The sequence below is a fragment of the Muscardinus avellanarius genome, assembly GCF_963383645.1.
Source record: "Muscardinus avellanarius genome assembly, chromosome: 3".
In the NCBI taxonomy this organism is placed as follows: domain Eukaryota; kingdom Metazoa; phylum Chordata; class Mammalia; order Rodentia; family Gliridae; genus Muscardinus; species Muscardinus avellanarius.
In genome coordinates, this window is record NC_137788.1 from 131956592 (window position 1) to 131975478 (window position 18887).

General features: G+C 45.3%; 1 protein-coding gene across 1 annotated transcript in view; it reads left to right on the top strand.

Annotated features, from left to right (window-relative positions):
• Positions 1-1658: 1658 nt before the first annotated feature.
• The window catches only part of MAP2K1 (mitogen-activated protein kinase kinase 1), a gene marked incomplete at both ends in the record, with an annotated part of 98657 nt that continues 81428 nt past the window's right edge, over positions 1659-18887 (top strand). Inside the window, one exon of the mRNA XM_080692788.1 lies at positions 1659-1738. Coding sequence (XP_080548914.1) covers positions 1659-1738 — 80 coding nt within the window. The remainder of the gene's footprint in view (positions 1739-18887) is intronic.

An 18887-nucleotide genomic window follows, 5' to 3' on the forward strand; every position in this document is an offset into this window, starting at 1 on the left:
GTATGGATACAGTGCACCAATAAAAAAGATAAAAAAAGAAAAAAAAAGTTATACCAAAAGCCAGACATGGTGGTGTACACTTGTAATCCCAGCGCTTGGGGGGCTGAGACAGGAGGAATGCACAGGTTTGAAGCCAGCCTCAGCTACTTAGTGAGGCTCTCAGCAACTTAGTGAGACCCTGTTTCCAAATAAAGTATAAAAATAGGTCTGGGAGTATATCCCAGAGTTAGAAAAGCGCCTGGGTTCCACCCCCACTACCACACACACACACAAAAAAAGTTTCACCAAACCAGGCGTGTTGGCGCATGCTTGTTAATTCCAGAATTTAGGAGGCTGAGATAGGAGGCTGCTGTTTGCAGCCAGCCTCAGCTACTTAGTGAGGCCCTTTGCAACGCAGTGAGACCCTGTTTCAAAATAAAGAATAATAATAAAAAAATACGGTTGAGGGAGTAGCTCAGATGGAGAATGCCCCTGGGTTCCATCCTCAGTAACACACACACACAAAAGTTGCACCAATTTACTATCATCAGCTGTGAGTACCCATCAATCTCTCTATACCTTCATCAGTAGTATGACAAGAGGAAAATCACACACACACACACACACACACACACACACACACACACACTCGCACCAGTTTGGCAAAAGAAATCTATGGACAAGTTTTCTATTTTCCTAACACAGCCTATCTTCTGGACACAAGATATCCTTTTAGTGGTACTGGGGGTGGAACCCAGAGGCTTTCTACCTCCGGGCTATACTCCCAGACCTTTTTTCTTTTTATATTTTATTTGGAAACACGGTCTCACTAAGTTGCTGAAAGCCTCACTAAGTAGCTGAGGCTGGCTTTGAACCCATGAGATCCTCATGTGTCAGCCTCCCAAGCGCGGGGATTACAAGCGTGCGCCACCACGCCCGGCTTATCCTTTTCCTTATTAATTTTATTTTGTAATATCATTTCTGTGAACGTGACTTTCTCGCAGAGACACCTGGCCCTGAAAACCCTGAATTCCCCCCCCCCCCCTCCCCGCACTGCCTGCCGGCAGCAGAGTCCTGCTGGAGATATACTTTCCCCTGAGTCCACCTGGCGCCTCCGGGCAGCAGAGGGCGCCGTGGAGCCGCCCGCGGGCTCCGCCCCCGTGACGCACTTCCGCGTCATCTACCGCCGTCGCTCGCTCCCATTGGCTGTCGCGAGGCAGTAGGGGCGGAGCGGAGTGGGCGTGAGGAGCGCCGCGTTGGGAGGCGGCGAGGCTTCCCCGCCCCGCCCGCCCGCCCGCCCCGCCTCCGCTCCCCTTCCCTCCCGGGGACGGCTGCGCGCTGGGCCGGAGCGCGGCGGCGGCGGCGGCGACCGCACTTTCCCGGGCCGGGGCTGGAGCGGGGCGCTCCCGCGCGCGCTGGGGCCGCGGAGTGTGAGGAAGTGCGGCCGAGGGCGAGAGCGAGGGGCTCCCGGCTCGCCGAGCCGCCCGTCCCGCTCTGCCGCCCGCGGGCAGCCCGTGGGCTCCTTGCGCGCCGAGCTCCGCGCGGTGGGGCGGGGGTCCCCGAGACCCGCGCCTTCGGTTCTGTGCAGGGTCGCCTCGAAGGCAGCCCCAGGGCCGGGACCCGGCGCGAGAGGGGCCGTTCTCCTCCCCTCGGAGTTGGGAGCTCCTTCCCGGTACAAAATGCCCAAAAAGAAGCCGACGCCCATCCAGCTGAACCCGGCCCCCGACGGCTCCGCGGTTAACGGGACCAGCTCGGCGGAGTAAGTCGGGGGCGCGAGCGCGCGCCGGGGGGAGGCCCCGGGGCGGCCGCGGCCGGGGTGCGGGCGCGCCGGCTCCGCGCGGGTCGTCACGTACGGCTCGGGCTGGCGGGGGGCGAGGGACTCCCCGCCGCCTCGGTGTCGGTGACTAAGCACTGATCGTGCTCCTGACTCAGACCAGTGAGTGGACCCGGCTAGTGTCGACTTTCACCCCCCGTTCTCGACCCTTTCACTCGTCCCGGCCGCTGACCCGTCTTCTGCCGAGAAAATGAAAGCAAGCGCATCTCCCCTCCCTCCCCGCGGCTGTGTTCAGAATGTGATCCCCTGGGATTCTGGTCCGGAACGGGATGTGGACGCAAATGTCTCGCAAAGAATTAAGATCGCACCTGCGCCTGCGAGGCCGGCTCCGGTATGGAGTGCGGAGTTGTGATCGGCAAACCCCATCCTTACCTTGGTGTTTGACACCTGTGGGTCCTGGTAGCCGGTGGGCCGCCTGGCCAGCGGGGGCGCGTGTACGCAGACTTCCCGAGGCTTTCCCCTTGTCTGGGGACTCCCCGTCCTTGGCCTTCTTCCTGGGAACTGCCTTGCTGAAGGGAAGCGACTGTCCTCTTTACCTGATCATCATTCAACAAGCCATCCTCTCACCAGTGGTTCCCTGGATTTTTCTTCTTTGACTATGTATGAGCTCTGAACTCCCGAGTGAACACCATGACCCTGGACACTGCAGCAGGGTCCTCTGTATGCAGTGTTGCTCACATACCAGCACTTATTTCATGAGGCTGTTTTCATGGGGATTTATGAGCTCTCAACTCTTTTGGGTTGTGGGCAAGGGACAGTATCATGAGGGAGAGACACCTGGGTAGCTGGAGAAATAATCAGGTTTTCACTAAATTATGGAGGGCCGCACTAAGTTGCTGAGGTTGGTCGTGAACCTGCACTCCTCCTGTCTCAGCCTCACAAGTACTAGGATTACAAGCCTACGCCACAGCCTGCTTCCATTCTTACTCTTTAACCTCTATGCTTGCTGATAAAGTCATTGAAGTAGGCAGGGACCTTCAGCCCTTGGTAATTTCTGTAACCTCCTTTCTCCCTCCCTAGATTTATTTATTTATTCACTTGTTCATTGTAGTGAGGTTGAACCCAGGGGCACTTTACCACTAAGCTACATCTCCAGCCCTTTTTTTGTGTGTGTGGTACTGGGGATGGAGCCCAGGGGCATTCTACCTCTAAGCCACACCCCCAGCCCTGTTTTCTATTCTTTATTTTGAAGCAGGGTCCCACTGAGTTGCAGAGGGCCTCAGTAAGTAGCTGAGGATGTCCCTCTAACTGCAATCCTCCTGTCTCAGCCTCCCAAATGCTGGGATTACAAGCGTGTGCCAACATGCCCGGCTCTCAGCCCTTTTTTGAGACAGGATCTTGCTAAGTTTGTTGGCCAGGCTGGCCTCTTAACTTGTGATCCTCTGCCTTTGTCTCTGGAGGTGCTTGGATTACAGGTATACACCATCACTTCTGCCTCTTTTCCCTAATTTTTTATAACCCCAAGACCTGTTGGTTTGGTGACTGTCCATCCCAATAATGGTCACGAGGCCAGTGGTGAACTTTTGTGAACTTAGGTTCCTTAGACCTATTTCCAATAGGCCCCTTTTTAGGCTACCTTCAATTCTAGAGTGAAAGGATGATCCCTCTTCATGGACAGCCTCAGCTACTTAGCGAGGCCCTTGGCAACTCAGTGAGACCCTGTTTCAAAAAATAAGAGTCTGGCGTGGTGGCACATGCTTGTAATCACAGCATTCAGAAGGCTGAGACCCATGGATTGCGGTTCACGGACAGCCTCAGCTACTTAGTGAGGCCCTTTGCAACTCAGTGAGACCCAGTTTCAAGATAAAGAATAAAAAGTAGGGAAGGGGGTATAGCTTGGAGGTAGAATGCCCCTGGGTTCCATCTCCAGACCTGCAAAGAAAAAAAAAAAAAAAGAAGAAACTATCTTGGTTGGAGAAATTAGTTGGTTGGAGAGAAATTTGGGTGGGACTAGGAGGAGGTTGGGCTCTGGAGTTGAGTGAGTTTGAAACCTGGCTCTGTCACTTGTGGTTTTGTGACCTGGGTCAAGTCTCTTAGTCTCATTTAGGCTTAGGTTTATTTATTTATCTACAAAATTGGGATAATCACAGAATCTACTTACCTTAGTTGTGAACATTAAATGAGCTCAATATAGTAAAAATTTAAAAAAATGGTGCTTTTGAGGCTGGGCGTGGTGGCGCACGCTTGTAATCCCTGCACTTGGGAGGCTGAGACAGGAGGATCGCACGGGTTCGAAGCCAGCCTCAGCTACTTAGTGAGGCTCTCAGCAACTTAGTGAGACCCTGTTTCCAAATAAAGTATAAAATAGGTCTGGGAGTATAGCCCGGAGGTAGAAAGCCTCTGAGTTCCACCCTAGTACCACACACACATACACACACACACACACACACACACACACACACACAGTGCTTTTGTTACTGGTATTGTGAGAGGGCTGAAGGACACTGGGAGGTAATTTCCATTTTGGTGGTGTATGTGTGTGTGAAGGTGCTTCTTGACACACGGCCCTCCCTAGCTTAGTTTTCCTGCCTTCTGCATCTCCCTGACTCATTGCTGTGTTACAATAGGAGGTAGCTGTGTAGGCTGCCTGAGACAAACAGGGACTGTTCCCCCATATTTCCTAGCACTAGTGAGCGGGGAAAGTGTGCACACCCTCACCTTTCATCTGAGTGTTTGTCAGGCAAAGCTTCTCTTATCTTGGGCTGCTGGCAGAAAGAACTCTGCTGAGCTTGTAATTTCTGTGATTAGGTTACAGGACAATTTTAAACATTGGACAATATGAATTAAGGGAGGAAAAGAGTCCATTGCCAGTGAAGAACCCTTGTTAATAAATGTTCAGGATTGCTGTACCTCACCTAGAGATGGAGCTGAGTAATATGGAACCTGAAGTTTATGCAAGTTTGGGAGGGTCCTCAAAAAGAATGCAAAAATACGTGTGCATATTGTTAGGATCCTAAGTATTTTAATATAATGAATTAGAGCCGGGTGTGGTGGCACCTGCTTGCAATCCCAATACTTGGGAGGTAAGTTTGTGGCCAGACTCAGGTATTTAGTGAAGCCCTCCAAAACTTAGTGAGACCTTGTTTCAAAATAAAGGATAAAAGTCAGCCGTGGTGGTGCATGCTTGTAATCTCAGCATTTGGGAGGCTAAGACAGGAGGATTGCGTTTCCCAGACAGCCAAAGCTACTTAGTGAGGCCCTCCGCAACTCAGTGAGACCCTGTTTCAAAAAAAAAAAAAAAAAAAAAATAGGGCTTGTGTGGGGGTGTAGTTCCGATGTAGAATGCCCTTGGTTTCCATCCCCAGTACCACACACACACAAAAAGGTTAAAAAAAATAGGGCTGGGGATAGGGGTATGGCTTGGAGGTAGATGCCCCTATGTTCAATCTTCAGTACTACAAACAAAAAAAGTAATAAATTAGAAATATATCATTCCCTCTGTTTAAAATGTTTTTCTGGTTCCATTGCAATTAGAATAAAATCCAAACTGCTTTTTTTTTTTTTTTTTTTTGGTGGTACTGGGGATAGAATCCTTGTACCTCCAGGCTACACTCCCAGACCTATTTTATATTTTATTTGGAAACAGGGCCTCTTAAGCCAGCGAGGCTGGCTTTGAACCTGTACAATCCTCCTGTCTCTGCCTCTCAAGTGTGGGGATTACAAGTGTGCACCACCACACCTGGCTCAAACTGCTATCTTAAAAAAATTTTTTTTTTGTGTTACTGGAGTAGAACCCAGGGGCATTCTGCCTCTGAGGTATAGCCTCAATTTTTTATTCTTTACTTTGAAACAGGATCTCACTAAGTTGCTGAAGGCCTAAGTACCTGAGGCTGCGTGAGAATTTAGATCCTCCTGTCTCAGCCTCCCAAGTACTGGGATTACAAGTATGTGCTACCACGCCTGGCTTAAAATCCAAACTTTTTATATTACTCTGAGATCCTAAGTGACTGCCTGCCAGGACCCCCAGCCCAGCCCCAGATCTGTTTTACTCATTTCCTGCCGCTCCTTTCTTCCTCTACACTGGTCCTCTTTCACTTCCTCCATGGGAAGGTCATACTCCCTCCTGGCCTTTGCAAATGCTCTTCCCTTTTCCTGGAATGAATCATCTTTCCTGGGGAGGAAGAAAGCAATCATCACCTCTATGCTTACACGTGAAAATGTAATTTCCTTATAGATCACCTAAAGTATCTTTTGTGTCATTGATTGTTTAAAGACTTAATCATTGCCATTTTTTTTAAACTAGGGATTTTTTTATTATCTACCTTTCTTATATTACCAGAAACTTTAAGCATAGGATTTTCTTTTTTCTTTTTTTGTGGTACTGGAGTTTGAACCCAGGTGCATTCTACCTCTGAGCTGTACCCCTAGTCCTATTTTATTTTTTTATTTTGAAACAGGGCTTCATTAAGTTGCAGAGGGCTTCACAAAGTTACTGAGGCTGGCATCAAACCTGTGATCATCCTGTCTCAGCCTCTTAGGTGCTGGGATTACTGGCGTGCACAACCATGCCTGGTTTGCCGCCGCCGCCTCCTCCTCCTCCTCCTCCTCCTCCTCCTTCCTCTGGTCTAGGGAACCCAGGGACATTCGACCTCTGAGCTACACCCCCTGCCCAATTTTTTATTCTTTATTTTGAAACAGGCTCTCACTGAGTTGTACAGGGCCTCACCAAGTAGCTGAGGCTGTCCGTGAACCTCCTGTCTAGTCTCCCAAATGCTGGGATTACAAGCATGCGCCACCACGCCCAGCTTATGCCTTTTTCTTCTTTGTGGTGCTACCACTAATGTTGCAAAGCATATGTGTTTATTGCCCCCCTGCCTCCAAATGTGAATTTTATAATGGTTGAGGCTTCGCCTTGTTCCTTGCTGAGTGTACAGAATAGTGTCTACTACATAGGCAGTACTAGGTTGATACTTGCTAAGTAAATGGCTGGACAGTTTCTACCCAAAAATAGTATTATGAAGATGAAACAAGATAACACTTTGATATGCTTTGACTGCTATAAGGTGCTAAATAAACTCAAGAGGGTTCATTGCTTGGCCTTGGTATTATCTATGATTTTGGATTTGAAGTATTTCTGTGTAACCTTGAAACATGCAGACTTAATTGCATTCAGAGCACGGTTCATAGCATTAGCAGTTCTGCTAGGTTTGTAAGGAAGATACATCTGTTAGAGTGTGAGGCCCTTGAGGAAGGAACAGGAATCTTGAGACAGCCTTTTGAGGGCTCTGTGTGTGTGTGTGTGTGTGTATGGTACTGGGGATGGAACCCAGGGGCTTTCTACCTCTGGGCTACACTCCCAGATCTATTTTATATTTTATCTGGAAATGGTCTCACTACATTAGTGAGAGCCTCACTAAGTAGCTGAGGCTGTCTTCGAACCGGGATCCTCATGTCTCAGCCTCCTGAATGCTTTGATTACAAGCATGCTCCACCAGGCCCGGCTACTTATTACTGTGTGTGTGTGTGTGTGTGTGTGTGTCACACACACACACACACACACACACACACACACACACACACCGAGGACCGAGGATTGAGCCCAGGAACATTCTTTCTCCAAGCTACACTCCCAGCCCTATGTTATTTTTTTATTTTATTTTATTTTTATTTTTGTGGTACTGGGAATTGAACCCGGCAGCATTCTACCTCCAAGCTATACCCCCAGCCCTATTTTTTATTCTTTATTTTGAAATAGGGTCTCACTAAGTTGCAGAGGACCCCACTACTAAGTAGCTGAGGCTGGCCGAGAACTTGCGATCCTCCTATCTCATCCTCCTAGCTGGGATTACAAGCATGTGCCACCATGCTCAGCTTTTATTTTTTATTTTGAAACAGAGTCTTGCTAATTTGTTGAAGCTGGCCTTGAATCTGCGATTCTCTGGTCTCAGCCTCTCAAATGCTAGGATTATAGGCATGTTCCACCATTCTGCTACCATTTCTTACACTTACTACTAAGTGTACCTATGTATCTCCCCCACCCTCTTATCTTGTTAGGGAATCTATCTGGACCCTTGTGACTATAGCACTGCAGATAAAACACATCCTTGCAGGTAGATTTGAAAAAACTCAAGCCTGTCCTGGTGTTGCGTGCTTGTAGCCCCAGCTATTCAGGAGACTGAGTCAGAGGATTGCTTGAGTTCAGGAGACCAGCCTGGGCAATATAGCAAGACCCATGTCACTCAAACACATGGAAACCCAGCCATCACCACCACAAACCCTGTCGGCTGCCTTTCTTGCGTATAAATGGTGGTTTTTTCCTATCTCATCCATGTCAAGTACAGGACAAGCAGCAGTGGGTCTTTCTGACAGGTTGAGAAAACGAACCCAGAGAGCCCAAAGGCTAGGAGGATAAGATGAGGCAGGCCTGAGAAAGAAAGTGTAGGGTCCTGATTTTGTTTCTGTTGTTCCCTTCCAGATGCTGCCAATTTTGAAAAATCACCCTGTTCTCTTCTTGCTACTTGATTTGTGGTTTTACTTCTATCCCATGCTCTGCTTTTGTTGTTCAAAATCCCATGAGAGCTGTGTAGAGGCCCGCATACCTGTTTGCTAACTTAACTCCTCCAAGGAGGAATAGTGTCTTGTTTGGCCTCTCTGGACCCTGGTGAAGAGCTTACTGCTGAAATGCTGATAGGGTATCTGGTTTCTCTGTGATGCTCCCAGGGGCATCTTGCTTTGATGTCAGAAAGGGAGTCAGGTTGGGAGGCCGAGACTGGAGGATCTCAAGTTTGCAGCCAGCCGCAGCAACTTAGGCCCTCTACAACTTAGTGACATTCTGCTTCAAACTCTAAAAGATAAAAAATTGGGCTGGGTATGCAGCTCGGGTAGAATGCCCAGTACTACAAAACAAACAAAAACAAACAAAAAGATTAAGAAAAGGTTACAAGGAGGCTAAAGAAAGTAGGCACAAGTAGAATGACCTCTACTCCTCCTTTCCTTCTTTGAATAGTTAATGAGAACTCTAGAAAGTTTGGATATACAAAATACCTCTTTAAAATTTTTATTGTGTGTGTGTGTTTGTGTGTGTGTGTGTGTGTGTTACTAGAGATGGAACCTGGGAGCATTCTACTTCCTCCAAGCTAAACCCTCAGCCCTGTTTTTTATTCTTTTTTTTTTTTTTTTGCGGTACTACGGATGGGACCCAGAGATATTCGACCTCGAAGCTACACCCTCTGCCTTCTTTTTTATTCTTTATTTTGAAACAGGGTCTCACTAAGTTACAGAGGGCCTCACTAAGTTAGCTGAGGCTGTTCAAGAACCGTGATCCTTCGGTCTCAGCCTTCTGAATACTGGGATTACAAGTGTGTGCCACCACGCGCGGCTCTCCCAGCTGTTTTTTTTTTCCCCCCTGTGGTACTGGAGATGGAACCCAGGGTCATTCTACCTCCAAGCTATGCCCCCAGCCCTATTTTTTATTCTTTATTTTGAAACAGGGTCTCATTGAGTTGCAAAGGGCCTAAGTAATAGCTGAGGCTGTCTTTGAACTGAGATCCTCCTGTCTCAGCCTCCCAAATGCTGGGATTACAAGTGTGTGCCACCAAGCCGGGCTTTATTCTTTATTTTGAAACAGGGTCTCACTAAGTTGGGAGGGCCTAAATAGCTGAGGCTGGCCTTGAACCTGTGATCCTCCTGTCTCAGCCTCCCAAGTACTGGCATTACAAGCCTGCACCTTCCCCAGCTTTTTTTTCTTCGATCTTTAAGATGAGCCCATCATTCTCTCCTACCCCTTTTACACATAGGCATAATCCTCATACTTGTCATTTCTGTTGGATGAAGAGTAGACTATGGTAAGTTCTGGCTATGCTAATGGCACTTAGTTGCTTAAAACCCAGGGCATTGTACCTCCAAACTACATCCCCAGCCCTATGTTTTATTCTTTATTTTGAAACAGAGTCCCACTGAATTGAGAAGGACCTTCCTAAGTAGCTGAGGCCTGGCCAAGTAGCTGAGGCTGCCGGTAAACTGTGATCCTCCTGTCTCAGCCTCCCTAATACTGGGATTATAAGCATGCTCCATGTCAGGCCTTTTGTAACTTTTTTTTTTTTTTTTTTTTTGGCGGGTCTGGGGATGGAACCCAGGGGCATTTGACCTCCGAGCTACACCCCTGCCCTATTTTTTATTCTTTATTTTGAAACAGGGTCTCACTGAGTTGCAGAGGGCCTCACTAAGTAGCTGAGGCTGTCTGCTCCATCCTCTGGTCTCAGCTTCCCAAATGCTGGGATTATAAGCGTGCACCACCATGCCCGGCTTGTAACTGTTGTTTTTGTTTGTTTGTTTGTTTGTTTGTTTGGTGGTACTGAGGGTGGAACCCAGAGGCTTTCTACTTCCGGACTATACTCCCCAGACCCATTTTATATTTTATTTGGAAACAGGGTCTCACTAAGTTGCTGAGAGCCTCACTAAGCAGCTGAGGCTGGCTTCGAACCAACGCGATCCTCCTGTCTCAGCCTCCCAAGCGTGGGGATTACAATGGTGTGCCACCATGCCCGGCTTGTAACTGTTTTTGAACCAATTTTATTTTGCTTTCAGTTGAATTCACTCACCAACTGAAAGGCAATGAACCATGCTACCGCTGTTGTTACATATTAACAGCATGTTAAAAAAAAAAGATTGAGCCGGTTTATAGTGTATATTTCACCTGTTTCTTTAAACCTCCAGACTTTAAAAAAAATTTGTAGGTCTTATATATACATATGTAGCATATATATACACAAATATATAAATATTTGTATATTTATAAATATATATAGTAAATATATATCCATAAAAATTTAAATATATTACAGCTTAATAGGTAGTATATGATTTTTTAAACCAATTTGCCTTCTTTTCATTGTTAGCTATATTTTAAAAAATGGGATTATTTTCTGTATTTCATCATTTCAGTTTAGATTAATATTTACTGAATGTAAGTCACTGTGTTAGGAGCTGCAGGTAGATGACTCAGATGAGTAAGATTATCTCTGCCTCCAAGGATCTTAAAGTCTAAATAGGAAGGGAAGGGAAGAAGGCTATCAGCAGGGGCCAGAGAACGAAACAAATGGCTGTGGAGGAAGAAAAATGCCCCCAAAGAAGAGGTACAAAGAAAGCACTGTGGAAACTCGCTCAGAGGAGGGAGACCACACATCCAGCCGGGAGACGGGAGAGCCTTCGGAGATGATATTTGAACTGGGTCCTGGAGGATGTCTAGGATTTCCCTGGGGTGGGGAGGGGCGTGGCAGGCAGCGAGACTGTAGGAGCCTTCACCAGGGAGGCTGGGAGCTGGAGCCCAGGTGGCTCAGTGCGGCTGTGCGGGAGCAGGATGAAGCTGGATAGGTAGGTTGGAAGGAGTTGTGCTATGAGGCAGAACATTTTGAAGTCACATGCAAAGTTTTTTCCCCCCCATGCAAAGTTTTTTCCCCCCCTTTTGATCATTTTAATGTCCTTTGTATTTTAAAGTTTTATAATTTGTGTGGTTACTACATATTGTCCAATCATATTTAATGTTGTATTAAACATTTTATTTCTTTAATCTTTAAAAGTATGTTTTTTTAAGTTATAATGGCCTCACCAGAGGAGTAAACACTTCACTTTTTTGTCTTATTATTTATTTATTTATTTTTGGTGGTACTGGGGTTCCTGGAAGCCTTTCTACCTCCGGGCTACACTCCCAGACCTATTTTTACATTTTTATTTGGAAACAGGGTCTCTTAAGCCAGAGCAAGCGGCTGGCTTTGAACCTGCGCGATCCTCCTGTCTCCGTCTTCCAAGTGCGGGGATTACAAGCGTGCACCACCATGTCTGGCTTAAAAGTATGTTTGAAAAAATTATGATAGCCTAATTTTCTTTAACATTTAGACATCTATCACTTCTTTGCAACTAGCTGGAGTATGTGACCTCCTTTTAGATTTGTTTATTCCTTATGTGGTTAACTTTTTGTCCCTGTGGAATTAATGTGTTTGGTGTGAGGTATAGGTTTAAGTTAATTTATCTCCAAAATGAGTTCTAATATCTTCTATTTAAAAAATGTTTTTTGAGGTACTGGGGATGGAACCCAGGGATACTCTATTTCCGAGCAACACCCCAATCTCTATTTTTAATTCTTTATTTGGAAACAGGGTCTCACTGAGTTGCAAAGAGCCTAAGTAGCTGAGGCTGTCGGTGAACCGCGATCCTCCCATCTCAGCCTCCCAAATACTGGGATTACAAGTCTGTGCCACCAGGCCTGGCTCCCAGCCCTATTTTTTATTCTTTATTTTGAGACAGGGTCTAAGTTGCTGAGAGCTTCACTAAGTAGCTAGGGCTAGCTATGAACCTGCGATCCTCCTGTCTCAGCCTGCCTAGTACCGGGATTACAAGTGTGCACCACTACCTGTGTGTGTGTGTTATTAGGGACTGAACCCAGGGGCATTCTACCTCTGAGCTACACCCCCAGACTTTTTTTTGTTTTGTTTTGAAACAGTCTTGCTAGGTTGCTACAAGTTTTGCTAAATTTCTGAGGCTGGTCTTGAACCTGCAATCCTCCTTTCTCACCCTCCCAAGTATTGGTATTACAGACATCCTATAGTTTTTAAATTCATTTATATCTAGTCATTTTTTTATTGACTACATAGGCATTTCTCAGTTTATTAGTGTCATCTGCAAAACATAACTTTTTCCTTTTAACAGCCGCAGCTTGCATTTCTTCAGGGCAGTTGTGTCTCGGGGCATTCACGTGTAATGCGGCTTCATAAGGACCTTCTGTGCCCAGGGTTTTATATTCTTTCCAGGGAGCCATGAAGATAGGAAGCAGCTGCCCAGCTTTATAGATGCAGGGCCAGTTAGGGCTGGTGGGGCCATGAGCTCTGTGAGAGCTCATTTGAGAGATGAGGAAACCAGAGCCAGGGCGGAAGGAAATTACTGGAGTTCACACTGCTGGAGCGGAAGGAGGTGGTTGAGCTTTTATCTCATTTACTGATAGCGTATATATTACATGTTTTTACTTGGGATACTAAATGGTTTGAAAAATTTCCAACTTTTCACAAATTTTGATAACCAAATGTCCCCTGAATTTTGGTAACTTTATCCAGTATTCTAAAATATATTTTTTTTCTCAAGTAATAATATGATGCTGTGGAAAAGTTACCCTTCTCTATCCCTTCTCTCCTAGGTAATTGAGAGAAAACAGAATAAGGAAATGGGGGGAAGGAAAAGGTATTTTCGTCCTTGATCCTGAGTAGGAGGGCCTATATTTAAGTTTCATAATGTCAGTTTTAAAAGCAGTGGTTTTCAAAATAACCATAGACGAAAGTTCCCTTGAAATGCATGCCTTTCTGGAATTGACCTATTTTGAGTTTAACTGTTAGCAAGAAGGGTTTAGCAAGAAGTTTTCCAGTCTCAAATGCTCTTAAGTGCATTTGCTTTTCAGATAAAGCGGAACAATTGAGTGAATAATCCACTTGGGCTCCAGAGAGATTCAGGTTAAATCTTGAATCTGGGGACTTGTAGGAAGTAGACAGAGCTAATTAGTCAATCATTGCTGTCCTTTTAGGTTTGTCTGGGTCCAGTTTAACTGAGTTTTCTTTTTCTTTTTGGGTATTAGGGATTGAATCTAGGGGCATTCTACCTCTGAGCTATACTCCAGCTCTATTTTATTTTGAAACAGATTCTCTCTAAGTTGCAGAGGGCTGTCCTCAAACCCGGGAGGCTGAGACAGGAGGATCACAGATTCAGATCTAGCCTCAGCAACTTAGCAAAGCTCTCAGCAAATAAACAACAACAACAAAAAACCCCAACTTTTAAAATAATTTGCCCTCCTGCTTCTTTTTTTTTTTTTTTGGTATGGGGATGGAACCCAGGGGCATGCTACCTCCCTAGCCCTATTTTTTATTCTTTATTTTGAGATAGGGTCTCACTGAGTTGCTAAGGGCTCACTAAGTAGCTGAGGCTGTCCGCAAAGTGATCCTCTTGTCTCAGCCTCCCAAATGCTGGGATCGCAAGAGTGGGACACCACGCCTGCTGCCCTCCTGCTTTTGTACTACACTTTGTTAAACAAGCCTTCTGGAAAGTCTGAGGGGAGACCTCAAAAATTAACAAAAATTCCAAGCTAACTGTAAACATTTGTGTAATGGTTTACCCAATTCACATTGAAATCCCACCAGGTTGCCATCCTGTCTTCCAGCTCCTCTCTCTCCTTAGAGTTTGTGGAATGGTGGGGAAACAGGATGAAGAGCGCCACTTAACATTCCAATACTTACTAGTATAATAGAAAATTTATTTTGCTTATCTTAGACACTCATTTGTGTCTACTGATGAAACTTGACTGTTGAAGCTAAGGAAAGGTTCCATCCACTAAAGAAGACCATCAAAATATCTTGGGCCTTGAGCTGGGCGTGGTGGCGCACGCTTGTAATCCCAGTGCTTGGGAGGCTGAGACAGGAGGATCGCACAGGTTCAAAGCCAGCTTCAGCTACTTAGTGAGGTTCTCAGCAACTTAGTGAGACCCTGTTTCCAAATAAAGTATAAAATAGGTCTGGGAATATAGCCTGGAGATAGAAAAGCCCCTGGGTTCCAATCCCAGCACCACCAAAAACAAACAGACAAACAAAAAAACAAAAAAAAAAAAACCCCAAAAAACCCTTGGGCCAGGATCTTACTTATATTTATATTATAATTGTATATATTTGCATATGACATATCTACTAGTAATTTAGAGATTAGAACATTTTTAATATTTTACTGGAACATTCCTTTAAAACAGTCTCTTGCCTTACTTTATTTGGTAATTAAATGCTGGGTTAGTCATAAAATATCTTGATGCGAGCCAGGCATGGTGGTGCACACTTGTAATCCCAGTACTTGGGAGGCTGAGACAGATCATACAGGTTCAAAGCCAGCCTCAGCTACTTAGGCTCTCCGCAACTTAGTGAGACCCTGTTTTCAAATAAAATATAAAAATAAAATAGGTCTGGGAGTATAGCCCGGAGGTAGAAAAGCCCCTGGCTTCCCTGGGTTTCACCCTCAGTACCACCAAAAAAAAAAAAAAAAAAATCTTGATGTGTTTCTGAGTGTTCTAAATTACTGAAGAATTAAAAAACCCCTAAAGCATTTCCAAATAAAAAGCTGCACCATCTTGATTAGGGGTGGTCAAGGAGAAAGTGAGGAAAGTACCAGAAGTTACCAACAGGTGTTTTGGTTGCACCTAAGAAAGTGTCAGCTTGATATGCAGTCACAGGGAAGAGTTTGTGAATTCCTGCATGATGGTGTGATGTGGGAGGGACAGGGTAAGCGGAAATCTCTGGTTCCAAGGGCACAGAGGCTTGCCCAAAGCTTATCACCTGGAACAATTCCTGAGCTAGTTGCTTTTTTTAATAGACAGGGCTGGATGTGTAGGGCCACAACTTGTTGTCGTTGGCACTGCATATTGAATCCAGGATTGTTTTCTACCTCTGAGCTACACTGCCAGCCCTTTTTATTGTGAAACAGGGTCTTGCTAGCTTGCTGAGGTTGGCCTCAAACCTGTCCCAGCCTCCCAGGTACTGGGATTACAGGTGTGCACCACCACACCCAGCGGGGGCCACAGCTTCGAATCTGTGAGCTGATGAAAATGGATCCTAATGCAAGAAGAAGCAGTAGGAAGAAGTAAGAAGGCATGAAAGTTTTCTTAAAAGACACCTGGAGAAGTAGCCACCATTGCCTAGTAATCCACTTGGTATCTATCTTTACATCGGCTTTTTGTTTGTGGCGCTGGAAATTGAACCCAGGGGCATTCTACCTCTGAGCCATCACCCCCTCCCTAGTCCTGTTTTAGTTTATTTTGAAACAGGATCTTACTAAGTTGCTGAGTAAGCTCCTGAAGCTGGCCTTAAACTTGCTATCCTCCTGTCTCAGCCTCCCAAGTCTGTGATTACAGACTGCACCACACCACCAGTTTCCATGGTCTCTACATCTCAGATTTGCACTTAATTCTGCAGAAGGTTACAGCATTCTGCTGTACAGTGGGGAAGTGAAGTCTAGGGAAGTCATCTCAAAGATTGCACAACTGGCACACGGTGGAGCTAAGTTAATGATTAGCACTCAGGTGTTAGTGCTCAGGCTTTTTTTTTTTTCCCCCAAAACTCTAGTCAATAGCCACATGTGGCTATTTATACTTAAATTAATTATTAAAATAAAAAAAAAGCAGTTTCTAAACTACCAGCGACACCTCAAGGATTCAGTGTCCACATGTGGCTAGTTGCTACTATATTAGAAAACACATTTAACCATTTCTGTCATTGCAGAAAGTTGTATTAGTGCTGGTCTGGAGTTCAACTAATCTTGTCCTTTTATTTTTGCTCCTTTATTTTACAAAGGAGGAAATGAGGGACAAAGGAAGTAACTTGTTAACATCATACATCTAATTAATCCAAGCCTTTGGACTGGTTGCCTGGTGAATTTTCCCATGCCCTATACACTCTCTGAAAACAGAATGGAGATGTTTAAAAGGAGTGACTCCCCTACTCTCCCAGCTTTGCCTAGCCTTTAAACTGGATTTTTTCTCCCAAAGCACAGCCCTGTGTTTTCCCAAGTTCAGAGGGCACGACCGGATTAGTTTCCCCCAAGGAAATGAAAGATGTTTGTTGGAAAGGAATTCCATGCTTACTGTATGAAGTGGCACTTGGATTCCCTCCGGTTCCTTTTCTGCCTTCCTGCCACTTTGTAATTAAACTTGCAGCTGCTAACCATTTGTCTTCTAAACAAGACCAACTTTAGAACAGTTCAAATGGCAGTGGTTTTGTGAGCAGCTGCCTATTATTTGCTGTTGATTTAAATGGCAATTGTAGGGTCAAATAGAGTATGACCAAAATTATAATAGTTTTTTATTATTTTTTATTATTTTTGCAATACTGGGGATGGAACCCAGGAGCACTTCACCTCTGAGCTATACCCCCAGACCTATCTTTTATTCTTTATTTGGAAACAAGGTCTCACTGAGTTGCAAAGGGCCTCATTAAGTAGCTGAAGCTGTCCGCAAATGGTGGTTCTCTAGTCTCACTAGTCTCAGCAATAAGTTTGTTTTTTTCTTCTTTTCTTTTGCAGGTCTGAGGATGGAGCCCAGGGGCATTTGACCTCCAAGCTACACCCCTGCCCTATTTTTTATTCTTTATTTTGAGACAGGGTCTCACTGAGTTGCAGAGGGCCTCACTAAGTATCTGAGGCTCCAGTCTCAGCCTCCCAAATGCTGGGATTACAATCTTGTGCCACCACACCAGGCTTAGCAATAAAATTTTAATTTACAGGTTCAGCTGTATCAACATTCATTCAACTGATACTAAGTGCATACTTAATACATACCAAGGCACTGGGTTACATAATGCACTAAAGGACTTTGCTGAAAATTGAAAAAATACAGATGTTATAAACAACTCTAATACGTTTTAAATTCTTGTCTGAATTATATTGTCAGTGTTTGCCATCCATACATATACCTACTTAGTCTTGGAATTCAGTAAAAGCTTTAGGTGAAATCTCTGAAGTGAAGGATTGTACAAATGTCCTTGTAGTAGATGCTATTAAAGACATTTAAATTACACCCTCCAGTGTCTAAGTGACAGTATAAAATGTATGTGTGTGCGCTTGGGGGATGGGCACGTGGGAGCAAAAAAGGAGACATTGTACTGGGATGATATTTTTAGGAAGCCTAAATGTGATAGTTGATTGCAGTATAACTAACACAGTCAGGGTTTAGAAAGTTGTCTTTCAGAAACTGAGAAATTGAAGTTTTGGGTTTCTTCCTAAGTGTTAAAAGTCATGTGCATTAGTATGCTTAGAGAGATTTATTTATTTTTTGTGGTACTGGGGATTGAACACAGGGGCATTTTACCTCCCAGTTATACCCCCAGTCCTATTTTTATTCTTTATTTTGAAACATGAGCTCACTCAGTTGCAGAGGGCCTCACTAAGTAGCTGAGGCTTACTGTGAACCCAGGATCCTCCTGTCTCCGCCTCCCAAGTACTGGGATTACAAGTGGGCACCAGCATGCCTGGCTTCTTGGAGAGATTTAAATTGGAGAAACTGGAATGATAGCAGGTTATCCAGGGAAGTTCCTGTCTTTCCTGAGAACGTGAAGACAGGGGTGTAAAGGACTTTAAAGATGGTGGGAAACTGGCTGTGGTGGCGCAGGCTTGTAATCCCAGTACTTGGGAGGCTGAGTCAGGAAGATTGCATGTTCAAGGACAGCCTCAGCAAATAGTGAGATTCTCATCAACCTAGTGAGTCCCTGTTTCAAAATAAAAAAATAGCTGGGCATGGTGCCACACGCTTTATAGTTCCAGTACTTAGGAGGCTGAGACAGGAGGATCTGGGTTCGCGACCAGCCTCAGCTACTTAGTGAGGCCCTCCGCAGCTTTGTGAGACCCTGTTTTAAAATAAAGAATAAAATTGGGTTGGGGATGTAGCTCAGAGGTAACATGCTCCTGGGTTCAATCTTCAGTACTGCAAAAAAAAAAAAAAAAAAAAAAATCCGGGCGTGGTGGCGCACGCTTGTAATCCCAGTTGCTTGGGAGGCTGAGACAGGAGGATCATACAGGTTCAAAGCCAGCCTCAGCTACTTAGTGAGGCTCTCAGCAACTTAGTGAGACCCTCAGCAATTTAGTGAGACCCTCTTTCCAAATAAAATATAAAATAGGTGTGGGAATATACCAGAGGCAGGAAAAAAGCCCCTGGGTTCCACCCCCAGTACCACACACACAAAAAATAAATAAATAAAAAGGGTTGGAAGTATAGCTCAGAGGTAGAATGCTCCTGGGGCTCAGTCCTCAGTAACACACACACACACACACACACACACACACACACACACACACACACACACAGTGGTGGGAAGAGCCAGGAGTGGTACACCTGTAATCCCAGTATTTGGGAGGCTGAGAGAGGAGGATTGTAGGTTTGAAGCCAGCTGTAGTAATGATTTAGCAAGGCTCTCAGCAACATAGACCCTATTTTCGAATGAAAAGTAAAGTAGTGCTGGGGGTGTAGCTGGGAGGTAGAATTCCCTTGGGTTCAATCCTCCAGCCCCCAACCCCCAGTAGAACAGCTGGAAGGAATCAGTAGGGGTCCTGACATCTGGTCTTTCTCTCT